This window comes from Patiria miniata, unplaced genomic scaffold (assembly GCF_015706575.1).
Source record: "Patiria miniata isolate m_02_andy unplaced genomic scaffold, ASM1570657v1 HiC_scaffold_18, whole genome shotgun sequence".
Taxonomy (NCBI): domain Eukaryota; kingdom Metazoa; phylum Echinodermata; class Asteroidea; order Valvatida; family Asterinidae; genus Patiria; species Patiria miniata.
In genome coordinates this window covers 6,716,695-6,744,204 of record NW_024037056.1, presented here as the reverse complement: position 1 = coordinate 6,744,204, position 27,510 = coordinate 6,716,695, and the positions used below count along the sequence as shown (strand labels likewise).

At 40.3% G+C, this 27,510-nt stretch overlaps 4 protein-coding genes and 1 long non-coding RNA gene across 6 annotated transcripts in view; 4 read left to right on the top strand and 1 right to left on the bottom strand.

The window, feature by feature from the left end:
* The window catches only part of LOC119724440 (nose resistant to fluoxetine protein 6-like), a 31,553-nt gene extending 19,087 nt beyond the window's left edge, over positions 1 to 12,466 (bottom strand). The window contains exons 1-5 of one of the 2 annotated variants that reach the window (XM_038195500.1): positions 11,792 to 12,466; positions 9,283 to 9,434; positions 7,539 to 7,623; positions 7,231 to 7,300; positions 5,937 to 6,087 (exon numbers count right to left, since the gene is read on the bottom strand). In XM_038195500.1, the coding sequence (XP_038051428.1) occupies positions 5,937 to 6,087; positions 7,231 to 7,300; positions 7,539 to 7,623; positions 9,283 to 9,434; positions 11,792 to 12,335 (1,002 nt within the window). In that variant the 5' untranslated portion in view covers positions 12,336 to 12,466. Of the gene's footprint in view, positions 1 to 5,936; positions 6,088 to 7,230; positions 7,301 to 7,538; positions 7,624 to 9,276; positions 9,435 to 11,791 lie in introns of both variants that reach the window. The other variant, XM_038195499.1, reaches the window with a different exon arrangement.
* LOC119724442 (G-protein coupled receptor moody-like) lies at positions 97 to 1,962 on the top strand. The gene has a single exon (XM_038195503.1). The coding sequence runs from the start codon at positions 333 to 335 to the stop codon at positions 1,461 to 1,463; it is 1,131 nt and encodes a 376-aa protein (XP_038051431.1). The 5' UTR covers positions 97 to 332; the 3' UTR covers positions 1,464 to 1,962.
* A 2,991-nt stretch (positions 12,467 to 15,457) lies between the features above and the next one.
* Positions 15,458 to 17,609, top strand: LOC119724439. Its single transcript, XR_005270641.1, has 3 exons — positions 15,458 to 15,692; positions 15,899 to 15,986; positions 16,080 to 17,609. It is a non-coding gene; the product is annotated as an uncharacterized LOC119724439 (long non-coding RNA).
* Positions 17,610 to 18,123: 514 nt separating this feature from the next.
* Positions 18,124 to 23,291, top strand: LOC119724437. The gene is made up of 4 exons (XM_038195498.1): positions 18,124 to 18,593; positions 18,718 to 18,811; positions 19,339 to 19,425; positions 22,046 to 23,291. The coding sequence occupies exons 1-4, from the start codon at positions 18,387 to 18,389 to the stop codon at positions 22,258 to 22,260; spliced, it is 603 nt and encodes a 200-aa protein (XP_038051426.1). The 5' UTR covers positions 18,124 to 18,386; the 3' UTR covers positions 22,261 to 23,291.
* A 1,085-nt stretch (positions 23,292 to 24,376) lies between these two features.
* On the top strand, positions 24,377 to 27,102 carry LOC119724091. The gene is made up of 4 exons (XM_038195000.1): positions 24,377 to 24,624; positions 24,967 to 25,060; positions 25,349 to 25,435; positions 26,513 to 27,102. The coding sequence occupies exons 1-4, from the start codon at positions 24,523 to 24,525 to the stop codon at positions 26,725 to 26,727; spliced, it is 498 nt and encodes a 165-aa protein (XP_038050928.1). The 5' UTR covers positions 24,377 to 24,522; the 3' UTR covers positions 26,728 to 27,102.
* The last annotated feature ends 408 nt before the right edge of the window (positions 27,103 to 27,510 follow it).

Here is a 27,510-nt window from a genome sequence, read left to right as displayed (position 1 = left end):
TAAAATCCAGAATTCCGCTGTAATAAAAATATCTATTTCCTCGAAATATACATACGGAGAAACCTACGTGATTCTGAGAATGCTTGTTGGATTACAGCACTTCCTCGAATCAGTGTAACAAACTTTCGCGGTGGTCAGACCAGACAGATTCAGGCGATAACGGAAGTCTGTGTTGGTGTTGGCATGAACCTCCGCACTTGCGTTGCCTGCCATGATATATACAAGCAGACGTTTTGTGTCCACGGCATTTAATGTACGACTTTTGAAACAGTAAGATATGATAGGCCTACAGGTCTGAACGTTACGCTTCATTCATATCAAACGCCGAAATCATGCCTGCATTTGATTTGAATTTGACCATGGTTCAGAATCTCACCATGGCCTCCACCATTGAAGCACCTTCTGAACTTCACTCATACGGCGTTTTGGTGTTTGTAGCTTGCGTGTGGATCATCGTAGCTGTGTTGGGTATAACAGGCAACACTATGGTGATCCTTACGGCGATTCTTAGCGAGCATATCCGGACGACGACTAATGTTCTAGTTGTCAACTTGAGTGTTGCTGATCTGTGGACTTGCTTGTCCCTGCCTTGGTCAAGCGTGGCTTTGCTGAGTAATGGTACCTGGCCTCTAGCTAGCAGGATCCCATGCCAAATAGCGGCGTTCATGTGGCACACCGGTCTGGGAGCCAGCCTGTACAACATGGCTTTAATTGCGTTGAATCGTCTTGTCAAGATAACTCGCCCGTTGGCCACCTACAATTGCATCTTTTCACCTCGCAAGATGGTCTTCATGGTAGCTCTCTCATGGCTCGTCCCAATCTTCGTCATTATCTTTCCACTTACTATCGGTGTTGGTGGTTTAGGTCTTGATCTCAGAGACAAAACCTGTACAGATGATGACTCACATCCTCGTGGTGATGAATACGACCTGGCCCAAACCATCGGATTCTACCCCATCCCCGTGACTACTGTCATCATCAGCTATGCCATCATCTATGTCCATGTCAGGCGACACTTTAGCAAACGAAACTTTAAGAAAAAGGACCCAGCTAGAGATGCCGTAGGTCTCAGTGCTGGTATGGCATCCATGTCAATGAGTACTTCAGCTGAGGCTATGGAGAAGCGCGAATACCATCAAGGTGAGGAAAGAAAGCGCAGAATCAGCCGTCAGCAGCTCACAATAACCAAAAATCTCTTCTGCGTCTTTTGTGCGTTCACGCTTTGCATCTCGCCCTACTTCATCTCGCTGTTCTTTGCTATTAACAGAGATGTGTTCGCACTTTACGGCGCTACCATCTTGATCTTCAACAGCTGTGTTAATCCTATCATCTACGGAGCCAAACACCCGCAGTTCAAGAAGGTACTCCGGCCGATGTTGCTGTGTAGGTGGCAGAAAATACCACAGCCTTCTCACACGCTGAAGGCGATCCTCTCAATGCGCCAGAGAGAGAACAAAACTTGAAAACAATTTTCTTGAATGGTCAACACTAAATTTGACGCTGCTAAGTAGACGTAGTTGCATGCTAAGCAGCTCTGTGTACCAAGGAGCTTGGCCTGTGATATATAACAATTAATGCTTAGCACTTTTGTTTTGTGTGTGTTCTTTGTAAACGTTTCTCTGTCTGCCTTTTGTTGACCCCTGTATAAATCAATTATCGACAGAACATCCTTAATCTTATATTATTATGCGGCTATATTACTGAATTAATCTGCTTGTAAATACGTTAACATGTAACTTTGTATTTTACCGTTCTTCTCATGTTTGCAATAACTAAAATTGTTATCTGTATAATTATTTTGATATGTCGTGAATTTCTTAATTCCTGCTGGAGTATTGAAGGCATTGTAAACAATATAGTGCCAAAAATGTCCTATCAAAATTGATGCTGTTGTGACACACTAACAATGGTCTTCTTGTACTTTTCAAGTTACGGAATTTTGAACTCAAACACCGTTTTAAAGTTCTGTCCACGGATCACAAAAAAGCTACGTGTTGTTTCAGCAAAACGAAAACAATTCACAAAGGGATGCGTGTGAATTATTTTCGTTTTGTTGAAAGAACACTTACCTTTTTTGTGATCACAAAAAAAACCAAGTGTTCATTCAGCAAAACGAAAACAATTCACATAGGGATGCATGTGAATTGCTTTCCTTTTCACCTGAAAGAACACTTTTAAAACAAAAAGGTTCTTTTTACCTGAAGGAACCTTTTTTCCGGAGATCCGTGGACAGAAGTTCAAAACGGTGTTTGTGTTTAAAATTCCGATACTTGAAAAGTTCACGAGTGATTTGAAAGATTCGTGTACTAAAAGAAAGCTTATTAATTGGGTATTCATATCCGAGATTTTGAAAGTGCTAAATGTAAAACTTCATTTAGAAAAAAAAACCGGTCCTGACATTTGGGTTTCCCTTTTTTTGTTTACTCACGCTGTAATGCGCCTTTAGTTCGATAAGAAGAAAAAACACCATTCTGTAGTTAACCAGTCAATTATAGATCAGCATATATTTCTTGTCAAACGAAGGGAAGCGAATTCTAACCCAAGTAATTGAGCAGCGATGAACATGTAACATTTTAATGACGAAAATAATTACGATGTCTTGTGGATGTTTTATTATGTACGCTTTAGTTTATCATGATGTTGATATTACCAATTTGAAGGTTTGGAATATTATACTTTGCCAGTATAGCAGAGAGGTTGTCGACCATTTTACCCTGTATTTCATTTCCTATTATTTGTTTGTTGATTGTTACAAGGTTCAAAACTTGGATATCCGCTACAATTCACTACCGCAAACAACACATCCAAGGGTCAACATGCGTGGCTTTCGTTGATCCAACAATTTAGTCTCATTTTACCAACTACATGTAAACGAAATAATAGCACTGATTAATTATTACAGAGATGTATCCTGTTGATTGTCTAAGCCTCATAAGAGTACCCACTTTACATACATTCAACATATCTATTTTAGCATAGGCCAGGGCGTGAAGTCCACTGTACGAATTTTTTACATATCTGTGAGCGCCTAGAAAAAAAATGACTTTAGAGCAGTCAACCATAAATATTAGCAATACTACCGCTGTCTTTTTGCAAAAATAATCTATAGAGTCTGAAGGTACAGTGAATACTCTACATACACGAGGACGTCTCTATAGTCCGAAGTACCATAGGTCCGAAGTCCCATTGGTCCGACGGCCCATTGCTCTATACGTTCCATTGGTATAAACGTCCCACTGGTCCGACGTCTCATTGGTCCGACGTCGCATTGGCCCGAAGTACCATTGGTCCGAAGTCCCATTGGTCCGAAGTCCCATTGGTTCGACGCCCCATAGGATTAGGGTTAGGGTCCCTAACCCTAATCTTATGGGGCGCCAGGGTTAGGGTTAGGGTCAGTCAACCTGAACAAGTGGAACAACACAGTATTATGTTTCGTCGGACCAATGGGACTTCGGACCAATGGGACTTCGAACCAATGGGACTTCGGACTATCGAGACGTAACCATATACACATTGGTCTTTACACCATCTCATTTGGACAATCCCAGTCCGGATCCGGAGCTATACAGCTAATTAAATGAAAGGGCTTGAATTCCAAGCTGGGCAACTTTTAGGATTATCTGGTATCATGAAAGACATTCACACACCAAGATGGTGCTGTGAATTCCACATATTTTTGACAGTCTTGACGAGCTTTGCCGGAAATTTTAAACCAAAGGTCCAAATCACACGTACATTACAAAAATCCTGTCAAGGGTAAAGAAGCACTCCATCATTTCATGGTTAATTCTTTACACACACAAAAGAAACGTTTAATAGTTTAGTCATAAAAAAAGTTGTTTGACTGCGATTTTTTTTGAGATACGCCGTACATGTGCACAAATTTGGCACCTCTTCCCCAAAAGATAGTTCCGGCAGGGCAGAAGCTACCCAATGGTTCCACCCTTGGCTTGGCTCTTGGTACCAATTACAGTAGTTAATTGCCTTATCTGATGGAGGCCTAATACTATGGATAGTCAAAGCTGCATTCGATAGTTGTCTTTCATTTGATTCTTCAGATTGATCATTCAATTCGGCAAATGTTTCATTCCATTCGGCACTTTCATCATGTTTTGCTTCGAATTCCTCATTCTTTTCTACGAATTCCAATTTCGTTCTGCAAATTCACCAGTCTATTCGGCAATTTTATCATTCCATTCGTCAATTGTATCGCGTCATTCTGTGAAGTCATAATTGCATTCAGGAAATACGACTTTTTTTATTTGTCGATTTTATCATTTAATTCGGCAAATTCATCACTCAATTTGGCAATTTCCTCGTAATTTCTTTGGCGATTCATCCTGAAGGATTCGTTGAATGAAATAGAGAATGAAGTGGTGAATATTTCGAATGAACATGATGATTTCACGGAATGCAATGATGATTTCGCCCAATGAATAATTGCTTTTGCCGAATGAAACGGCAAATTCACAGAACGGAGTGATTAAATTGCCAAATGAGATGATGATTTCGCCGAAAGGAGCGATGATGAATTTGCTGAATGGAATGATGCGTTAGCCCAATGGAATTGATGTTTTTGCCGAATGGAATGATGGGTTTGCCGAACGCAATGTTGTGTTTGCCGAACGGAATGACATTAATCTGACGAATGGAGTGACATATACTTTTGAAGGCAGCTTTGGAGTTTCCACACAATTCGGTTTCAATTAAGTGGCAGAAAAGGTGGTAAGGAAGTTTAGGAACCCCCCCCCCCCATTGGTCAAAATGTGGGGGGATGTATCCTCCCCTACCCTGCGAAGTTACGCCCATGCCCCTACAGGGCACCCAGAGCCCTCCCCCTTCGGCTTTTTGATGGTCCACTGCCTCCCTCCCCCAATGTTGACAAGAAATCTCCACTCATATCCCGGCAACCACCCATTACAAGCTTATATTTACGCCTAGAAATCAGGCTTAGTCTGTGTTCATTCATCGATTGATTCGATGAAATTTTAAAACCATAACCTAATTTTGTCAAAAAAAAAAAATACACGGCGGTTCAAAGAAACAAGGATGTGCATCCGATAGTGACTACCACAATGGTTTTCACCTGTGATGGGCTCTTGGTGTCAACAGACCTATCTCATGCGACGCCATCTTAAAAATCAAAGCGAGGCATTTCATGCAAACAAAAATGGCGGCGTACGGTGAACTATTAATTCTCACACACAAAATCCAGCAGATTGACAATCTAATAAACGAATGGGTAGCTCAGATTCCCCTCAAAACATAATCCACATTCTAGGTATAGGTCTCGCCGCATTCGGTTTTGAAGAAGGATCTTATAAATATAAAGCCCAAAGCAAGTAGCCAAACTGAAGGCTCCGTGTAAGTTTACGCGTAGCACCGACGTCACGTCAGAGAAAAGTCAAGACTTTATCATTTTTTTTTTACGTTTCCATCCACGGTGTTTCCTGAGCTGAAACTGTACCTCTTTAGAGTAGGTGTTTAATGGAGACCCTAAACGTGGCGCACTTCGACGTTTCCCTCGACTTCCCTTATGCAATATCGCCAAACCTCTGGTTGACAAACTTCAATTTCATTGCAAGTCTTACCTTAATAATGCTTGCTGTTGTTGAACCTTCTTACAAATTTCGGTGTCATAAAATTTAGTCAGAAATTCAAACACGCGGTGGTATCCGGAAATTAAGCACAAAATTGGCCGAATGTTCCCCAAAACGGCGCTCGTAAAATCACACGTTAACACTTAAGAATTTCTTTACAGTTGATTAATCTTGATAAAGCATTATTATCTCCGCTCACACACCCAACTACACATTTGTCAAATAAACATTTACTTATTTGTTGTGCGAATTTTTAAAGGGGTCTTGGAATGGTCTACAAGCGCACGTGTAACTTGCTCTTTCCTTTGGTTTAACTTTCCGCATTGTGTGTCCTACCTTTGAGAGAGAATTCTCGTCCGATTGTCCATCGTCTCTTTCCTCCACACGAGCCGCTACTTTGGCCATACTGGCCTGGATTCTTCGACGAATCATGACGTGGTAAACCGTTCCCATGGTTACCAGCAACAGGAAAAAGCACAAAATACATCTGAAAAGGGAAAAGGAGTAACAATCAGTTTGATATTACAGTTGATTAGCAGTTATTTGCTCGTAATTCGAGAGAACTATTTTAGTTTTGCAAACAAGTCTGGTTTGACAATTATTGGTATAAATTGCAAGCTGCGCGAAAACTACAGGGTGAGTAAAAAAAAGCGAAACCCAAATGTCGGGACTATTGTTTTAGTGAAGTTCTGCGTGTAGCACTTTCAAAATCTAGGATATGAAAGCCAAATTCATAAGCTTTCTTTTAGTACAAGCATCATTCAAATCACTCATGTAATTTTCAAGTTACAACGGAATTGTAGACATAACCACCGTTTTAAAGTTCTGTCCACGGATACCCAAAAAAAAGCGTTCGTTCATTCAGCAAAACGAAAAACATTCACACACATCCCCACGTGATTTGTTTTGGTTTTGCTGAAAGAACACCTCCCTTTTTGTGATCCGTGGACAGAACTTTAAAACGGTGGTTGTGTTTAAAATTCAGTAACTTGTAAAGTACATAAGTGATTTGAATGATTCTTGTACTGAAAGAAAGCTTATGAATTAGGCTCTAATGTCTAAAATTTTAAAAGTGCTACATGCAGAACTTCACTGAAACAATGGTCCCGACATTTGGGTTTCGTGTTTTTGGACGCGCCCTGTATCGTGTGTCCTTGCAGCGTACCTCCGCCCCATTTGTAATGAATGCGAAACACACCTATGAAAACTTGTCTTTTCAAATGGGTGCACTATGCGCGAGACGTCGACACAGACTGGTGGTGGACACCATTTTCAAAAATACATTTTTGCCGATTCAAGGGACAATTAAAATCAATCTGAAGCAGGATATTAATGGAAACGGACACCGTTGCAATCACTCCCGTCGAAATCTCAGCTTAGTAGATAAACATATCTTTTAAGAACATTGTGAATATGCACTTTCATTTTTTTCGACGCAAAGCAATGTTTCTGTTGAAAGCTCTCCCTATCAAAATAATCATTTATACTCTTTGACTTGCGCCCTCTTGAGGCATGATCTTCAGTTTGCAACTCGGATAAAAATTCTCATTCACGGTTATGTAACAGACTGCAAGCTAAACATAATGCAGTCAAGTTGGGGCAGTATTTGCACACACAAATAAAAACTTACACTGTGACAATCGCCCACGGTTCCCATGGGTATGGCCCTACGCAGGAGATACCTATGTACGGTCCAATAACTAAGAACAAGAAATGAAGAGAAAAATGTCAATTACTGATCATGACGAAGAGGACCGTGCATCATAAAAACGTTTGTACTGTTACATTTATACACCATGCGCTGATACCACTTAGCATTGACGATCACTATTATTGTGAACAAATGTGGATCCCACAATGTTTGTAATTGCGATGTTCCACTGACATAACATTCATATTGAAGGCTTGTTACTCAGGTACACAGAAATATATGCTTACATGGAACCGGTTGAAAGAGATGTTGGAGATCATCCACGGAGCAGTTAGCGGGAAAGCATAGACCAATGACAGCGTAAAAGTCGAGCTGAGGAATAAAAGACGAACCTCGTTAGAAACAATGCGGGTGGTTCACAATGCAGTGCGCCACCAAGAGTTTTCCAGGTAGAGTCCATTTTTTCCCAGGTTTACGGTGGACAACACATGGCCCTTTCAATGAGTGTCAGTAGACAACTTGAGCTAATTTGTTTTAGATTGAGGCATGGAGATCTGCAGGATTACAGAAAACATATTAATAAAAAGAAAAGAAAAAGCGCAAACAGATACTCGAATCATACACTTACGAAACCACTGACAGGAAAAACGAACATTTCAAATGTCCCGCACTACGAATTTGTCGCCCATCTCCCACAGTGCACTGTGAATTAACTCTCCGTGGTAAACTCTTGGAGGCGCACTGCATTGTGAATCGCCCGAATTCAAGCAGGAATAGTCCGGCTTTTCGTTAGTGAGTGGGCCTTTCGTCAGGTTTGGCTCAGACTTATATGCATCGTGACTTGGGGTACTCGAGCACAAATTTCCGTCCATTTCATTTTACGGAGGCCGCTCACCCACTGAAAAAAGCCTACTTTCAGCACGGATGGTCTATACGCTCGATCAGTTCACCTTTTCAAGACTGGGTTCAACATGTCACTTGGTGGTTGGTCCGTGCCCGAAAATTAACCAAACATTATGGACTAATTGACCAATTAATGTCATGCCGTGGTAGTAAAATGCACTCTTGCTGGCGGTTTTCGGACTGACAGCGATTTTGTTTCGATCGATGCGCATGCGCGTTTATTTTGCATAATGTCTGTCCCCGAAAATTGACCAAAACAAGCCCCATCAGTTTCCCACAAAATACAACTGCCAAATTTTAATTTTCAAGAAAATGCAAAAAAAATAAATGTAGTACTCAACAAAAATTGTTTGTAACAATTCTAAAAGATGTTTTTAAAAAGTGTGTAAATGGAGGCAAAATGTGTGCAGTAATGTTCTAGTCGATCAACTGATGTTTATCACAAACCGCTATAAATCTAGGTATTCCAATGGTGCTCCATAATGTGCCATCGGCGTCGCATTTTTGGGCGTGGCGTTTTCAAGCTTTGGCAGGGATCATTTTGATAGATTTCATGCAAGACTGTCGTTCAAGACGGCCAGAGCTTATTGTGCACTCGCACTTGTATACGTGTTACCTCATACATGCCTGTTTACGTTACATAATTAGTGTGGACATTCCTTTGTTTTCGAGTACTAGTTAAGAAAAACCTGTCAAAAAAAAATAATTTTACTCACACTGTAAAAACTCTTTGAACCCAGTTTGTTTCTATGATTCCCTTTAGTGTTTCTCTTCATTTTGCCACAAATAAACCTAACCCCTAAATGCCTCTAAACCTGTTTTCCAGAGAGGGGGGACATTGTATGGACGTACGCAACGTCGCTACTAACTCGTTTATGTGGACCTCTTTTCTTTCGGAAGTCCACACAGTGAATGTAAGGCTTGAACATCCTCCCAACCATCCCCCCCCCCCTCACCTTTTTCAAATTACACCCTTTCCGATGCAGAGAAGTGTTATTTTGACCAACAAAAGAGTGTCGTGGTTAACTCTGACCTGGAGTTTGGTCCAGTCGGATCCCCGCTTTTAAAAGTGTTTTTCAACTTATTTCAAAACAAAATCAAAGAAAAAGGAAATATACGTACACCTACAACTGGATAAGCGAGGTTGCAGTACTGCGTCTCGTACGGGGCGTCTGGGTTCCACTCCTTGACCGACTGACACATCTCCACATTACCAAGACTCGCAATGTTGAAGTTGTAAACGAAATCCCGGTTAATTAATTCGCCATCGGAGCTTATCACTGTGAAGAAAAACACATCATGTTTGGATTCCGAAATATTTATTAGTGGTTCAAAAGGTTTCAAGTTTGTTATAACGAATGTGACGTTTATATGCCTCTTCACGCTCAACCCAGGTTGAACTCAGGCCTGGGCGAGCCATTCATTGCCGCCTTTGGTTGAGTTTTGGATTGTCCTGGTCTGGAGAAGTGTTCAAGTTCAAAAATTGCAATTGTGGGCACAGTGAGTAGGCCCCTCACGCCTCTAAAAGGATGAGTTTGCGGTGGCTCCACATCTGAATTTATTTTCTTTCACCAAGTTTGTGTGAAGTTTACTCATTTATGAAAGGAAGGCACAAGGTTCGATGGTGGGCAAAATAATTATTAGTAGTGCCCCCAAGGCCTAATTGTTTTTGTTAAATATATGCCACGCATCTAAAAGGGTAAGTTTGTGATGGCTTAACATTCGAAAAAAGAAAGATTCTCATAAATATATTGTCTGTGTGGAGTTTAAAATCCGTTTATGAAAGGTAGGCACAACTTTTGTATAGGGGCATCATGACTACCCCCCCCCCTATTACTATGGCTGCCACGCCCCTAAAAGGGTATGTTTGCGATGGCTCCACGTCTGATTTTTTTTCTGGCGAATATTGATTTCAGTGGGAATTTGCTTCATTCGTTTATGAAATGGCTTCACATCTAAAACATTTTCTGGCATGAATATGAACATCTCTGCCAAGTTTCACGCTTTTATGCAAAAGTGCACAATTCATCAATATTTTGTCACATATCCGCTGGACTAGTATTAGAAAAAGTCAGTAGTATAATATTTGATAGTTATGTACACAGTGATAAATTGTGAAATTAAATGACAACATTTAGGTAAAGGTTAGGCAGAACGCTTTTGTGCCCTTACCTATGGACAATCATACAACCAAAGTACTGTAATAAGGGACAAACAAAACAATACGTGAGACAGACAGTGAGACAAGACCTAAATAATAATTAATGCCCAAAAATGACATTTCAATTTATGAATATGATTGGAGAAAGTGAGTTTTAAAATTCTTGACAAATTTAAGACAATAGTGAGGGTAACAATTTAAGAGAATCATCTAAACAGTACAAGGTGCCTTGATGAATAACACTATTTTTCGACATTGATGTTCTGTTAAATTGGACAAACAAATTTCCCCTTGCACTACTTCGAGTGTTATGTACATGAATGTTAGATGCTAAGGTAATTCCAAAACCCTTTAACCTATAGTCATGAAATTTCTTGGGTAAGTTTATATTAAGTTGTTCTTTTCATGTGCCAAGATTCATAATTTTTCGTCACTCGATGGCCGAGGTATGGATCATCGGTCCCCCTCCCCCGGCTGTGAGATGGTCAAAATAACCCGGCCCTTTTAGGGTTAAGTAACGCCACATCCTCTTATGATAACAAATTGTATTCCATTTTGCCTCTTTTGTTTGCAGGCCAGTATATTAACAATAGGCTCCGACTCGCCAAAGACGATGCATGCTCCACTAAAAAAGCGATTTGCATAAGCAGAAATGTTTCTAGTAGAGAGATATTGTTGTCCCTTTACCAGGGTCAAAAGCAATGGAGGCAGCCTGCTCTTAGCGCTTTTGAAATTTAATTGATGTTATTATACTGGACCGAAATGTGACTATATTTTGCAAAAGGATCCTTATTTTCGATATGGGCGGCAGGCGTGACTGGTGTTTTGTGTATCGCTCTTTAATGGCACGAACGAATAAAGAATAGTTTCTGAATGAGGCCTTCACCTCTTCGGTAACTATTTCCCGTAAAACTAGCCCGATCATTGAAAACTGGACATTCCTTCTATACGTTAAACTTACACTATCCTACAAATAATGAATGTTTGTGAGTGCAATGGTAAGAATAATTTCATAAGGTGACAGATCAAATGTTCCATTCCACGAGGCGAAGCCGAATGGAATTATTCTTTCCATTGCACGAACGTGAAACATTCATTATTTGTTTTATATAACACCTGAATAAATCCTTGTCATCTGATTGGTTGACTTTTAATAGCCAATTTATTCAGGTTAAAAACTGTTTAAAAGTTTGACAAGTTTATCATATTTATATTAATGTTGCAAACTGTTCAACAGGTTGAGAACAATCATATTCAATTTAGCTCGATTCAAAACAGTGACACCGTGCAATGGAAGTTCTATTCACCGTGCAATATTCACGGTGAATAGAACTTCCATTGCACGGTGTCACTGCTCGAGATAAATTGAATATGATTGTTCTCAACCTGTTGAACAGTTTGCATTTATATAAACCTGATGAACTTGTCGAACTTTTCAACAGTTTTTATCATTTTCTTTTATTTTCTCATACTCACTTTGACCGGTGTATGGAAGACTTATGCTTGCATCTTCAAAGAACTGCAGCGTGTTGTTGAGGCAGTTGGCAGATACATTTCTCCAGGCCTGGATACCGACAAACTGCCGCAGCTCCTTGCCTACTGCCTCCGCCATCTCCTCCAAGTCGATCTGGCCTGGTTCCTGCGGGTCCCACAGTCCAAGGTCCTGCAGCAGTTTCAGGCCATCTTGCCGCAGTCTGGTCATGTCCAAAGCCGGGGTGCTCCCTGCTCCGGTACGGTCGACCACTGAGGCCAGTAAATCACGGACCTTATGGAAGAAACCATTCTGCAAGTCGGCAGATGATGCAAACTGGTCGACACCAAGTTCCGCCATGACATCTGATGGGACGCGGGCCCCATTCGAGACATACTGGGCTTGACGAAACTCCGGCAAGTTGATGAATTCATTCGAGGAACCGAGAACGATTCCCCGGGGCCTGTCCTGTGCTGTGCATGACGCACGACGGACAATAAATACCAGAAACAGTACCAAAACTGCCGAAGTAAAGGCAAATCGGGCCATTGCTCGGCTTAATAAGATGCTTCGCTTATGCCTAGTTGTGATCGTACGCCCAGCAAAGTCTCTTTTAAACTGTGTACAGATTTATGTTGTTACTGTAGATTGTTACGGCTAAATTTATCGGAAAATGTATGGACTTTGTTCTGATTAAATAATATCTACTGGGAGTTGTCTTGTTGATTAATGCCATCGTTACTGTATGGAATAATCTTTAAATTAAACAATTAATTTTTAATCCCCGCTCAAGGCGAGCAAGGCGTCATCAACAAGATCTGCGCAGATGGTGAGGAAATATCAGAGCGAGTATTGCCAATGTGCTCAATGATTCCTTTGGTAAAATTGGGCCCAAAACTTGCTGCCGAATTCCCCAAAAATAACGGCAACAATGTATTCAACTTTAGCATTGGAGGCATTAATGACTATGTGAGCTTTCATCTCCAACCAATTTGTAAGCATTTCGTTTTAAAACAAATTCAGGATCTCGCGACCACTGGTTCTGATAACTGCCCAGCCAGACTGATAACATTTGCTCCTGCCATTGTTAACCAGCTTACGTATTTGATTTATTTCTCCATTGCAACAGGCAAACCCCCCAAAAGTGGAAGAAGGCCATAGTGACACCTTTTCACTAAGGAGGTGACGTAGGTGAACTAGTATTAACAAGATAAGTAAAGGCAAGGGGGACGAACCTGTGTTAACAGGAACGGAGGGTCAATCTCTCTTTCGTTAGCGATTTGCCAGACTCTTTGGGGGATTGCCACACCTCCTCCACAGCGAGTCTGTTACCTTCCCAGCATTGAATAATGCTGGCATCCATTTAACACCTGGGTTGAGAGGAGTAATTGAGGTAAAGCGCCTTACTCAAGGGCACAACACGCATGGCCACGGCGGGACTCGAACCCACAACCTGATCACGATCATGAATCCTGTGCTCCACCGCTAGACCCCACGTGCCCACAGATAAGATTAGGCCTATATAGGTCTGAGCTGAACAGGTTAAAATTAGTGTGCAACACAAATATGTTTACTCTGCGCGATTTCGTAAGTTCGTGCACATGACGTGTTATTTACATGATCGATTAATGATAAGCTTGCAATGAGGTGGAAGATCCGAGTCAGTACACAAATATACCTCTCCCAGATAACCCCCCTCCCGTGAAAAAGTTATCTAACAATTGTTTAAAAAAATCATGATAATTTATTTGAGACATTTGAATGTATTTGTGCAGATTTCAGTAGCATTAAGCTATTTCTGTGACGTCACACTATTGTTAAAAGTGTAGATTACTTGTACGAATGTACACTTTACTGTAGATTATTTTAAGAATCAACAGTTTTTTGTTGTGAATAGCCTCTGCAAACAACTCCATGTATAAACGGGACTCAGTGCTTACTAGATTTTTGAAAGTCACAGTCCACTTTAAAATGAAAGAAATGAACATTTCAATGGTACTTAAAAATGTACGAATTCCGAAAGAGTTTTTGCGAACGAATTTGACGTGAACCTGATTTAAAGAAATAGCGTACTATTTTAGTTCTTCGATTTTTAATTACACACAATGTTCTCTTTGGATTTTTCAATTTGCCGAGCTGGTACTTTTGATTGTATATGGTGGCGATTATCAATTTTAACTTAAGGTCGAGTGTAAAGTATTCTTCTTAATGAAGTTTCAATTCTGTTTATTTTTATTTTTAGTCTTATCTTTATTTTTATTTTTTATTTATTTTTAATTCTTTATTTAAATTTCGACTGACTTTGTTGTTATCGTTGTCTTTAAAGGGAATATACAACATTTGCAAACATCGAAAAATAAAACAACCCAGTTTTTACGAAATACCTTACTAGGATGTTGGTAAATGACAGTCTCAAGCATCTTGTAAAATTATGGCACCTGGTGTGAAGTCATTTTCAAGAAAATGGTATTTTTGTAAACATTTCCAACGGTGGTCGGCCGACCAGCGTTGGAAAAACCTAACTATTTTTCAACTACTGCTCCAAATTTACCATTTTTTCAGTCCAAGTTTTGTTTGCTATTGGTTACATGTTCATGAACGGGTGCAGGCCAGCTAGACTGGTGCCCTTGCCTTACAATTTTCCATCATCTATAAATTGATCCATTTTATCTTTTGTGGAGTCGGAGAACCAGACTACTTGAACATTTTTGTTTTTCTTGGTTTTTCCAACCTTTTAGAACACAGAACTTCAAAAATGTCAGTGTAACAATATTTGATCTATTATACTAACCTCTCAAATAGTTCATTTCTGAAAGTTACAACAAAAGCCAATGATGTATATTCCCTTTAACCTCGCATTAAAAAAAAGAATCAGTGGATATCCCTTGGTAAAAGTTTATGTTCACATCTAGTCTTAATCCATTTAATTTAAGTTTTATCATTATTTGTCAGTCTATTTCTCACTGGCCAGTGAAAAAAAATTAACGAAAGAAAAATCCTAAAAAGAATGGACGAATAACTAAAGAAATCAAATGAAACTTACCAAATCAATACTTCTCAGAATATATTCCACAGTAATGTATTTTCCAAACAAAGTAATTTCCTGTGGTGAGTGAGATGGTGATATTCCGACGTGTACTCCATAAAATAAATATCAAGATAAACAATGTGGTTCTCCATTGAATGGGCAATGACATGTGGTTCCACAAATCAAAGACCTCTGTGCACAAATGATGAGTTGCTTTTCAAAGTTTTCCTGTGGTTGGTGTTATAACTCCTTATCGCAGATAAAATATAGCATCAAAAGCATGTACCTGTAATAGTTTTCAGAATCCAGTATAATCCCGTAGCTGTAACATACATGTATAAACTCCAATTGGCTTTGGAAGTAAGGAATATAGACAGTGTGTTCGCACTAGCTTTCCAGGACAAATGCACGGCCTGCATGTGATGAATGGAACAGAAGATGTGCACCCATCCGAAGGGTTAACAATAGGATCTTGTCACGATGAAGGCACAGGGCCAGGCAAAGTTGAATAGATTGTATATACACGAATTTACACTGATTCACAAAATGTAGAGATTGTGGAAAACCAGGTGTCTTATTTGCATAAACTATTGTTGTTTTAAGAAATAGGTTAAGTCGGAGAATAGACTCGGAACTGTAGCTTCGTGCTAAGAATAGACTCGGCTTCGCCTCATCGATTCTTAGCACGAATCTACAGTTCCTCGTCCATTCTCCTGAACAGAATGGCTTCCATACTTGCACAGTCTAAAACTAAAATAGCTCACTTTGTTTCCTTCTGCAGGGTTTTCACATCCTTGATATGAAGTGCAATGATGCCGGAACTCACTGCCAGAAATGCCACATAGCGCATACCGAATGGAACATCGCACCCATGCGTAGTACAAAGAACAAGCATAATTATTATTGAATGCATCAAGCCGAACTATAAAAATCATGCATCGAGCAGGCCTGTATAGCAGGACTTCTATATTCGAAACAAAATTAAGCATTAAGAATCTTTAGGAGAGAAAAAAGAAATTTTTTTTTCAAGAGCACGGGGTATCCATCTTCGAAAGAGGTGAACATTTCCCCTTTCTTTCTTCAGAAGTGTCTGCGTTCACAGAGGATCCCCGCTCATTACGTATTCCGGTTCATCAAAGGCAACCAGGACTGGAAGATATCTATCATCCAAGGTACGAGCTGGTAGTGAAGTGTTAGTCCCAAAACCTAGTGCAAAAAAATAAGTTTGTAAGAATTTATTTTGTTCTCTCTTTTATTGCACACAGCTGACCTGGCTCAACCGTATCGTATCTGCACTGCTTGGAATAACTTTACGATGGACGCACAGCTTGCTAGGATCGATCCGTACGTGTGCGTGGACAACTACAACACCCTCGGGGATGAAAGTGCCGCCTGATGAACGCCCTAGACCCGTCTTAGGGCGAAGACGAATTTGCTTAGCACAGAAAATATTTGCTTAGCAAAAACAGGTTACCAGGCAAAACGTCGTGTCATGTATATTGCGTACGACTGGTATTCTGTTTATTTTTGTTTGACATGTAAATTTACTAAGCAACATTTTCGGCTAAGCAGCTGTGTGAGATTTGGCCCTGCGAAATAGATCAATCAAATTGGTATTGAAAAAAGATTAAACACGTGCACTTAATGCAGGTTTAATGAAACAAAAAGCCTTCACTTCTTAAACCAAACTCTTGGGGGCGGCAGACTAATTGTTTTTAAAGAACAGCTGAATGCCGCCACCAAGAGTCGGAGACGCTATGAGTGCAACGTATTTTCCAGATGAGAAGAGTATTATTCCTTTTTCCAATTTCATTTTAAAAAAATAATCGCACGGTTCATTTTACTAACAAACAAAAAACTATACAAAAAATGAATATTTCATAGGGAATCAAACAATCGTGGAAGGCCAAATTTATTAACGGATTACGACAAAGATGGACTGAGCCAGACGACGCCTTTTTATTCAAATTTAGAAGCGTCTTTAAAGTATATGTTTGGAAAATTTCATAAGTTGGCATCCGCGGCGTGCGGCAATTTGTGACAGTGAAAAGTGCCTTTTGTTGTTGAAAATCAGACTTTCGCATTTGTTGAATGGAGAATATTTGTTGCCAATCATGGTTCGTTGGTTTACTATTTAATTAAGTGGTTAGCTTTGCGGATTTTTGTACGAATTACGCGGATCATTTTAATTTCTAACGGCCGATTATTTATAAAAGTTGTCAAGGGATAATGCACTTTTGGATTTAATTGTCACTCTGATAAACTTAAGCTTGATATTCGACTTTTTGTGAATATTGTCAAATCGGAAGCATTCTTTTGGCGACATTTGCTAGTGTTTTATTGATTTTTTTTCTTCAAAGCTTGGATGCCCATTCGATTCTTTCCAAATTGTAAGAAAAAATTGCAACCCTACCCACGCCCCCAACACACCTTGCCCCAACTTTCACCCATAAATACAGGATTCCCTACGATATGAGTTGCTCGGCAAGCACTGTTTCTCTGAGAGTTGTTGTGCAAACAATCATAGTCTGGAATTGACAGTTCGGAAATTTGGTGGGCGGAGGTGACACTCGTTTGTGAAAATAACGTCGTTTTGTCCTCACTGTCTGGCAGAAAAAAAGCCAAATCTGAAAATTTACTTACTACTGCACATGCTCATCACAAAACTTTCTTAGCGGTGGCGGCGCAGAATCAATATTGCATGTGCTACTGCGAACATGCAAAAATCACTCGGAGTACCAGTGACAATGGAGGGAAATGTTTTGTATACTGAAGTAAGTAAAAAGACAGATGGAATGCACCATGTTTAAAAGTGCTGTCGAGTGGTTGAAATTTCCTAGCTTGCATTTTCGGTTGCCATTACCCTAACAGACCTTAGTGTATTATAGCTTATGAATTTACCTGATTTGACAACATTTTACCAAAAAAGTGCTTTGATTTTTATTGATATAAGGCCAAAAAAAAAGTCTCCGGTTTCTGGTATGGAGCTTGCCCCAAAAGTGGTGCGGCGACGCGGCTTTTTTTTTTTTTACCTGTTTTTTTTTTTTTTGGCTTCAAATGTCGGCTGATGACTGCAAATGGTGCCCGACTAAACTTAGTGCAAATATATGGGAGTCGAGAGAGGCCACATAAAGCTTATTCTCGATCATAACCCCATCTAAAAACACGTTAAAATTGTGCAGCAGCAGGATTCCAGTCAAACCAGTGAGTTTGGCGGTTTTGAGACATCATCTTGTATTGAAAGAAAAAACGTTTTCATTTTGCCGACGCGCATGGCTACGGCGACGCGCGCGCATACCAGAAACCGGAGACTTTTTTTTTTGGCCTAATGGCTTCAGCAGAAATAAAATTTCTGCCAATTTTGACTTTCAAATGGTCTGGTAGTTTTATTATTGGTATCATATTTTATTCATGCGTGAAGATTGCATGCGATTACAATTTACGTTTGCGACAGTATGCTGACCCGCCAGTTTTTTGTGTTTAATATTTTCTTTTAATTGTCCGAGCGTGAATTTGAGCAGAGAATATTCATTATAAGGAGAGCATAAATAGTCTATTGGCAAGTGCAGTTGATGATTTTAGTCAGTTCAACGCTGTTTTTACCAAGATTGCATCAAAGTGATTCAAAGCGCAAAGGCCCACGTATCTTTGGTGTCTGCTGTTATTGGCGTGTCATCATGAAGTGGCCAGTTATTGCTAGTTTGTTGGTTATCGGTGTCGCCGTGGCAAATGGCTACTGGGGCAGTCACTCCAGCGACGACCCCAGCTATGCAAACTTAGTAAGTATGTAAACGAAGAGGGTTCGAGGTAGTTTGGCAAAAATAGTTCTAAAAGATAGGTAGTTTAGTTCTCTTCTCTTGGGGACTTTTTTATTAGATTGCCTCATCCCTTTTCCTTCTGCAGGGATTTTACATCCTTGATATGAAGTGCAATGATGCCGGAACTCACTGCCAGAAGTGCTACATAGCGCATTCCCAATGGAACATCGCACATATGCGTACGTACAAAGAGCAAAGCCATAAGTATTATCGTAATGATAACAAAATATTGCGATCGTATTTACAATAAAGTAAACTTTACATTTCCTTACCTTTTCCTTCCACCAATATTCGAAGTAATAATAAATTCAGTGCCGTTTGGGGTCTAGTAGTCTACTTCAATACCGCTCCTCCAATCCCTTCCACAATGTTCTGATCACTGGTCTGTAGTGTACAATCATTTTTGCTGTCTACCATTTCGTCTTTGGTGTTACCTTTCTTCTGTCGCTATTTCTTGGCCACCAGACTCTCAACCTCCTTGTCTACCGGATGCTCTTCAATCTGACCCTAATGGCCCACTGACCTCTATTTGATCTTTGCTATTTCGTTTAGACAGTGTTTGGTGTAACAGAGATTATATGCCTATTGTTCTTTTTTCCATTGCACAGTGTGTGAAACCTTAGCTTTGTAAAGTCTTTTTAAAATCATTTTTAGAACAAGTTGCGGAAAAAACATTAGTTGTACTATTTTGATTTTCTTTCTTCAGACGTATTTGAGTTCACAGAGGATCCCGCTCAGTTTAAGTTCTGGTGCATCGAAGGCAACCAGGACTGGAAGATATCTATCATGCAAGGTACGGGCCGGTCACGAGAAATCCCAATGTGTTTCCCAAAGCCTAAAAGACCTCCAACCTTTGCGAAATAGTCCCTCCCCTTCTCGCAGATTATGGGGCCTGGTATGCAAATTAACATATCGTTGTGGAATCGGCTGAGAGTATTTCTATTCCCCCCTGGTTGGGATACCGGTCCATCGCATGTTACTCCCCAGCTAATATAACTGGTACCCATTTTGTTACCGACACCACGAAGGAACACTCCACGTGTTAAACCATATTTTTTCGGTTTTCAGGGTGGTTTATTTAAAACATTTTTTAACATTATTTATCAAGGCCTACCATTGCACGAAGTTTCGAAGCTTCAAGAGCTTTATTTTAATAATTACGCTAATTAACCATGGCAACTTTTGCGCGAAAGTGACAATTTTCGTTTTCATGAAGTAACACTCAAGTTCCATTTACCATTGTAATGCATGGCGCGCACTCTGCTCAAATGCGAGCAAAAACGTTTTCACGAAGTAACACTCTCCTTGTTTGAGCGCGCGCGCGCTGTGCAGTTTCCACGAAGTAACACTCTCCCATTGTTGTAATACACTAGTGCAGTGCCCGTCTAAAATGTGCGTGTTCGGGAACGCAAATTGCTTTGCCGCTGGTATAGGTTGCATACTTGCAGAGTAGTGGAGAACTGCTCGTGCAAACAACGCACGCGATTCAATGGTGTTGTTTTCACAGGTTGAACGCACACGCACGTCAAAGTTTGTGCCAAGTTTGAAGTTCGACCACCTGCAGTGCATGGTCGCTCAGTCGACTGCAAAAATTAATGTGCCCGTGCAGCCACCAAGTACGTGTACATGCGAAAACATGGTATGCAGTGCTATTCACCCATACTGGACAATGGTATCGCCCTACAATGTACGTGCGCGTGCCCGTCCTTTTTCCATTGTTTGTGTCATATTGAGCGCTCGCGCTTTAGCTTTACATGACGTAAACAATCGAAAAGAACGGCAGTGCGTGGTATTATGTTCTAAGCTATAGTGCAGTGCCCGGCTAAAATGTAAATGTTCGGGAAGGGCAATTGCTTGGCCGCTGGTATTGGTTGCTTGCAGCGTTTTTGAGAACTTCTCGTGCAAACTACGCACGCGATTCAATGGAACACTCACAGGTTGAACGCACATTTTTTTAATGTGGACAGAATTATATTAAGAAAACGTAGAAAAAAACTGTGCTATCGTTTATCTCATTGTTGGTAATAGAATAGCCCCCCGCCCCCCCCCCGTGAAGTCCCCATTGTTGATAATGGAATAGCCCCCCGGTGAAGGTCAGCGAGCTCTTTGTACACGTACACACCATAGATATAGAACTTAAAAAACTAGATCGGACGCGCGTATAATACGCGCGTTTTGACAGGGCGCAGCCATTGGTCACGTGAATAGGGCCAACATTTCAAACTGTCATATTGAGCACGCGCACTTTAGCTTTACATGACGTAAACAATCGAAAAGAACGGCAGGGCGTGGTATTATGTTCTAAGCTATATACTGCCACGTAATTGACTCAGAAAATACTGTTTTTTGGCAGCTTTTTCAAGAACCCATCATCCAAACCACTTCAAACTTGACACTGCACATTCTGTTGTCCCGAGTAATATACCCGCCGATTTTCAACTTCATACGGCACTTAGTTCTGGAGATAATCGAAGGACAGACAGACAGACAGCCCGCCCGACAGACAGACAGACAGACAGGATTGAAGCGTGCTACTTCGTGAAAACGAAAATTTACAGTTTCGCAGCTTTTTTTGGTTTCACGACTCACCTTTTTTCTCTTATTTCTTGTTTTAATATACACACGGGTCGAAAACAGTAAATTTAATAACATCAATACATCTAGTGTCCAGAACGAGAAACCCAACTGAAAATACTCTGCCGTTTTGACGCAAAGTGTTGTTTTAGAAGGCGTTCAACTTTAGAAGCCTTTTTCTCCGATTGCTAATTCTTACTGGTATGTACATGAGTGTTACTTCGTGGTGTCGGTGACGATTTATACTCCTGGGTGGAGAGAGGCAAATGGGGGGTGAAGCGGCTTACCCAAGGACACAACATGTGGCCAGTATCTGGATTCGAACCCCTGACCCTCTCAGTGAGTCACTAACCCAAACCACTAGACCACACCCCCCCCCCGTGAAATCTGATTATGTCACACACAAAAACTGATAAAAAGGCCCCCCAAAAAAAGTCTCCGGTTTCTGGTATGGAGCTTGCCCCAAAAGTGGTGCGGCGACGCGGCTTTTTTTTTTTTTTTTTCCTGGTTTTTTTTTTTTTTTGGCTTCAAATGTCGGCTGATGACTGCAAATGGTGCCCGACTAAACTTAGTGCAAATATATGGGAGTCCAAAGAGGCCACATAAAGCTTATTCTCGATCACAACCCCATCTAAAAACACGTTACAATTGTGCAGCAGCAGAATTCCAGTCAAACCAGTGAGTTTGGCGGTTTTGAGACATCATCTTGTATTGAAAAAAAAACTTTTTCATTTTGCCGACGCGCATGGCTACGGCGACGCGCACGCATACCAGAAACCGGAGACTTTTTTTTTTTGGCCTAATGGCATTATTTTTGTCTCTCTTTTTATTGCACACAGCGGACCTGGCTCAACCGTATCGTATCTGCACTGCTTGGAGTAACTATACGATGGACGCACAACTTGCTAAGATCGACGTGTGCGTGGACAACACCTTCGAGGGGGTGGAAGTGCCGCCTGAATGCCCTAGACCCGTCTTCGTGGTCAGCTTGGAATACTACGTGGCCGATAAGAATATCCGTGGCCAACAAAATCTGCTCTGTGCCACTCCATAGAATTAACCGAAGTCCGCAAATTGGGCCAATTTCATTGAGCTGCTAAAGTGCTGGACTTTGCTTAGCAGAGAAAATATTTGCTGAGCATTAACAGGGTTACCAGGCAAAATGCCATGTCATGTACATTACGTGTGACTGGTAATCTGCTGATTTCTTTTAGCATGTACATTTGTTAAGTAATATTTTTTGGTCAGCAGCTGTGTGAGACTTGGCCCTGCTATGCATAGAGGTATCAAAATGGGATTGAAAAAAAAAATTAGACAAAAACCCAATCTTGTAACCCAAACTCTTGGGGGCGGCAGACTCATTTTGTTTTTCAATAATAGCTTAACGCTGCCGCCAAGAGTCGGAAATTCCATGAATGCAACGTACTTCCCATTTATGAATCGAGTATTTTTTCGTTCGCCAATCTTAAGCAGAAATTGATCAAACGGTTCATTTTACTAACAAATTAGAAGCTATAAATCTTCATAAATATTTCATTGGGAATACAATTATTTTGAAAGGACAAAAAAGTATTAACGGATAAAGATGTACTGAGCCTGACCGACGACAATGATATATCTTGTTCGAATTTAGAACGGTTTTTACAGATGGGTATTCGGAATTTTTAATTCGATGAGTTATTTTTTCGGGACATCAATTACTCGGGTAATAAAGGAAATAAGGTAAATGCCTGCACACGGTTTGAGGGCGACTTGTCTTAAAATGTAGACAAAATGTAAGAATGCAAACATAATGATATCCGCTTCGTGCTTCATCGCGTCGAAACTGCGTTCATTGTATGAAAATTGCCTTTGTTGTTGGAAGACAGACAGACGCATTTGTTTGCTCATGTGCTTCAATATTTGTTGCCAATTTTGATTCATTGACTTTTATTAAGAGGTTTGCGGATTTATTGTTTAAGTGATAATAGGGCCCGTGCTGTGAATCATACAATATTAATGTAAGTTTCCATTTCATATTTCGATAGTTTGGGCAAAAAGGGTCATTTATTGTGGTAAAATTATTAAAACATTAAATTTGGTTCATGTTCCAAAAAAATGTGTCGGATTATTTCTTTTGTGTACTACACACACCCAAACGAACGTTCTCGGCGTTTGTGCAAGGACTAAACCGTTCGCCTTTGGTGATTAATATCATTTGGGGGGCCAGGAAAATTGGACAAAAGCTCTTGTATACTGAAGTAATCAGAAATTTCATGCACAAATAATGGACTGGACGATTTTCGTGGTTGATGGGTGCTCCGATTTTATGTGATTTATATCTCAATCGTCTTGACTGAATCCTCGTAGCTTGCAGATTCGGTAACCACTGCATCAGTGTAAAATACATTGACCCGCCTGACCACCCCTTCCCCTTTTTAAACAATAGTACTTTGATTTATACTTCTATAGTTTCAACTGCCATTTATTTTGGTTTCTCCGCCGTGTGGTGTGTACAGACCAACATGCTACAAGCCTATAGTTGAACCTGTATACACTTTGTTTATAATCATCTTCCAAAATGCATGCATAAGAGTTGATGAAAATTCATCATTCATACCGGCGCACAGACCGTGTCCAGGTTTTTAGGGTGAACAAATATTTTATTACGGCCGTGCATTCTCATTAGGCCCCCCCCCCCCAAAAAAAATTCGGTCTCTGGTCAGACCAAAGTTCCGGAATTGACGCGGAGACGCGACTTTTTTTTTTTTTTTTTTGCTTTTTTTTTCTTCAAGCTTTTTGCTTTTTTTTTCTTCAAGCTTGGATTGTATACAGACAAGGTGGGGTACTATTTTGCTTTTTTGGTGTCCTCATGTACATTGGTGTCCTCCATAATTATCCTTGGTGCTTTCGATCATTTGCCTTGTTGCAAAATCCCATTCCTTGGTGCTATTTGGTAAAAAAAACATGAGGAGGTGCGGCAATAGAGGGCGCTGTTGGAGCTACCGCGGAACATTTTGGAAAAAAAAAAAGATTGACGCGCATGATTAAAATCGACGCGCGCGCTGACCAGAGACCGACTTATCATTTTTTTTTGGCCTTACATGCGGTCAATTTCTGAGGATATTCATGGGTTCATCAAATCATGATGTACCAGCTTGGACTTTGATGTATTTAGCCTAGACCCGAGCGGCACTGCAAGTTGCAAATATTCCGGCGAGTATACAAACAGAGGACAGTGATGGAGCGTTAGTCAATTACTGGTTTTGCCCGCGATTGCATCCAATAATTGGTATTGCATCTGTTTTGGTCTGGCGACGAGAATTTACGTGTTATCATGAAGTGGCCATTGGTTACCAGTTTGTTTGTTATCGGTATCACCGTGGCAAATGGCTACTGGGGCAGTCACTCGAGCGACGACCCCACCTATTCTCATTTGGTAAGTATCTAAACAATTAACAAAGAGGGTTGGGGTTAGTTTGCCAAAAAAGGTTGTCAATGATTCGTAGTTATTTCTTTTCATAGGGAGTTTTTTTTTAAAGATTTGTTGCAAATTAATGCTTGTTAACAGTGACGAAAATTGAGTTGCAGGATATGATATGCAAGAAAATGTACAGATCTCTGTTGAAATGTGATACGATTAGTCGAGACAACAAACCACTTGTGTTTGGCGAGTTCTTGACGCTGCTGTAAAACTTACTCTCCATTCCTTGTCATATCTCAGCATGACTTTAATACTTGCACATGCCAAAACTATAACTCATTTTGTTGCATTCTGCAGGGCTTTTACATCCTTGATATGAAGTGCAATGATGCTGGAACGTACTGCCAGAAGTGCTACATAGCGCATTGCGAATGGAACGTCGCACACATGCGTACGTACAAAGAGCACAACCATAATATATTTAATATATTTTAAGCCTGTTACTATTAGCATCGTGTATACCAGGAATTTATGTTTGAGATCATCGTAATTTATAACAACATCGTGTTCGTAAATAGTTCCAATAATTTAACGGTAAATGATTTTTTTCACAACGTTGTTGGCGCCCAACTTCGAAATAGTTAGGGGTGGGGAAATAGTTTTTGAGAATTCCCCTTTCTTTTACTGAACGGTGTATGCAACTTTAAAAGAGGTGCGATTTTCCCCTTTGTTTCTTTAGACGTGCATGAGTTCACAGACGATCCGGCTCAGTACGTGTTCCGGTGCATCGAAGGCAACCAGGACTGGAAGATATCTGTCATACAAGGTAAGATCGGGCACAGTCTTGGTCCCAGAACTCGTGAGACCCCGACCTAAGTTTTGTCAAATAGTCCAGCACCCCACACCCACACCCCTTGCGGGATATGTGGGGCTGGTGTGTAAATTGGTATGAAGTCGTGAAAACTTGGCACAGTCGTTGTTGGTGCATGACGAACAATTAATTAATATTGGATCACTTAATTCGTCCTCACTCATTAATTAGCCCAATTAATAGCCTAAAGTTTTTGTCTCAACCATTTTGTAGTAAAGGTATATGCCTTGAGGTCACATATCAAAAATGGGCGCATATGTAGGCGTACATACATTTTTTTTAAGTTCATAACAATTTGCTGTAATACTAATAGAATTCAAATTCAAAATAATTAATAGTCAACATATGGACATTGAATGCGGCAGTGCCTTCATGTTTATTCAAAATGCCAACTTCGATATTCAACCGAATTAATAGATCCAAGTTAATGATTCAAATTAATGGATCTTTCCGGAATCGAGCATTTTAAGCCCCGCCCACATTTGGTTTGTGAGCAACTCTCAAAGTGCTTGTGCGTGCGTTTGACCAAATTAGCGTGGTGACCTGAACACAAGAACAGAAGAGTGCATTTTGATTCAAGTTTATTGCTCAGTATAAGTATCTCTTTGTAGGCCGATATAAACAATCTTTCATATCACCAATGATTCCTTGTTCAAGAGTGCATACCTATGTTCCCCTAACCCTAACCCTAACCCTAACCCTAACCATATAACCCTAGTCCTAAGGATTTCGGGGGAAATCGGTATTGGGGAACATAGGTATTGGGGACTATCGGGTAGACCCCTTTGTTCATCATGTACCTTTACCACTTTGCGTAACAAACAAAGTTTTCTTTCCTTGTTGATTTTGCAACCACTATTTCATGCGGTGTAAGATAGCAATTTCAAAGGCACATCCTTATTTATACGTTTTAGGTACCTTGTTTTAGGTAAATAAACAGTGGTGTCTTACAGTCAATAAAATAGCGATTTTATAAAGTTATGAACACAAAAAACACACTTATCAAATTTTCTTTCTTTTAATTGCAAGCAGCGGACCTGGCTCAACCATATCGTATCTGCACTGCTTGGAGTAACTATACGATGGACGCACAACTTGCTAGGATCGACGTGTGCGTGGACAACAGCTTCGAGGGGGTGGAAGTGCCGCCTGAATGCCCTAGACCCGTCATCGTGCTCAGCTTGGATTACCACGTGGCCGATAAGACGATCCGTGGCCTACAGAGTATTCTCTGTGCCTCTCCGTAGAATTGAGTTCCGGAAAATTGGGCCAATTTCATGGAATCTGCTTAGCAGAGAAAATATTTGGTTAGCAACAGGTTACCGAGCAAAATTTCATGTCATGTAAATTGCGTGCGACTGGTACCCTGCTGATTTTTGCCTAGGCATGTAAATTTGCTAAGCAATAATTTCTGGTAATCAGCTGTGTTAAATTTGGCCCTGCTGATTAAAAGAGGTGATTCAAATTGGTATTGAAAAAAAGTTTAAACATATGCACTTAATGACGTTTCAACGTATGAGACAAAAACCCAATTCTCTGCCCAAACTATTGGGGGAGGCAGACTATTTTTTTTTTAAAGAATGACTGAATGCTGCCACCAAGGGTTTGAAATTTCATGATTGCATTAACGTCTTTTACTTGTACTAGTCGAGTTTTATCCGTTTATTATCTCATTGAAAAATCAATCACCCGTGATTGAGTAAACAAACGAGAAACTATTAACAAAGTTATTTATTCAGAGTATTTTTTCGGGTAACATGTCATAAGGAAAATGCTTGCACACTGTTTGAAGGGGACTTAGGCCTATCTTTAATGTTGGCGCCAAAGCAAAAGCTTCTTATTGGCATCCGCAGCGTGCGATATAATTGTTAGTTCATATAACCACGAAAAAATCCTTTTTGTTGCGTGCGATAATTCTTAGTTCATATAAGGCATGACAAAATTGCAAATCAAATATTCGCATATCTTGACTTGAGATAAATGCCCAATCTGTCCGAAATTTCACTTCGAATTTGGCCAAAAATTGACTT

Bases quoted from the DNA above. Each gene is read 5' to 3' on its own strand.
- LOC119724442 (XM_038195503.1), top strand. From the start codon at position 333: ATGCCTGCATTTGATTTGAATTTGACCATGGTTCAGAATCTCACCATG.
- LOC119724437 (XM_038195498.1), top strand. From the start codon at position 18,387: ATGATTTTAGTCAGTTCAACGCTGTTTTTACCAAGATTGCATCAAAGT. The intron at 18,594-18,717 runs GTAAGTATGTAA...TTCCTTCTGCAG, and splicing joins ACCCCAGCTATGCAAACTTA to GGATTTTACATCCTTGATAT. The intron at 18,812-19,338 runs GTACGTACAAAG...TTCTTTCTTCAG, and splicing joins ATGGAACATCGCACATATGC to ACGTATTTGAGTTCACAGAG.
- LOC119724091 (XM_038195000.1), top strand. From the start codon at position 24,523: ATGAAGTGGCCATTGGTTACCAGTTTGTTTGTTATCGGTATCACCGTG. The intron at 24,625-24,966 runs GTAAGTATCTAA...TGCATTCTGCAG, and splicing joins ACCCCACCTATTCTCATTTG to GGCTTTTACATCCTTGATAT. The intron at 25,061-25,348 runs GTACGTACAAAG...TTGTTTCTTTAG, and splicing joins ATGGAACGTCGCACACATGC to ACGTGCATGAGTTCACAGAC.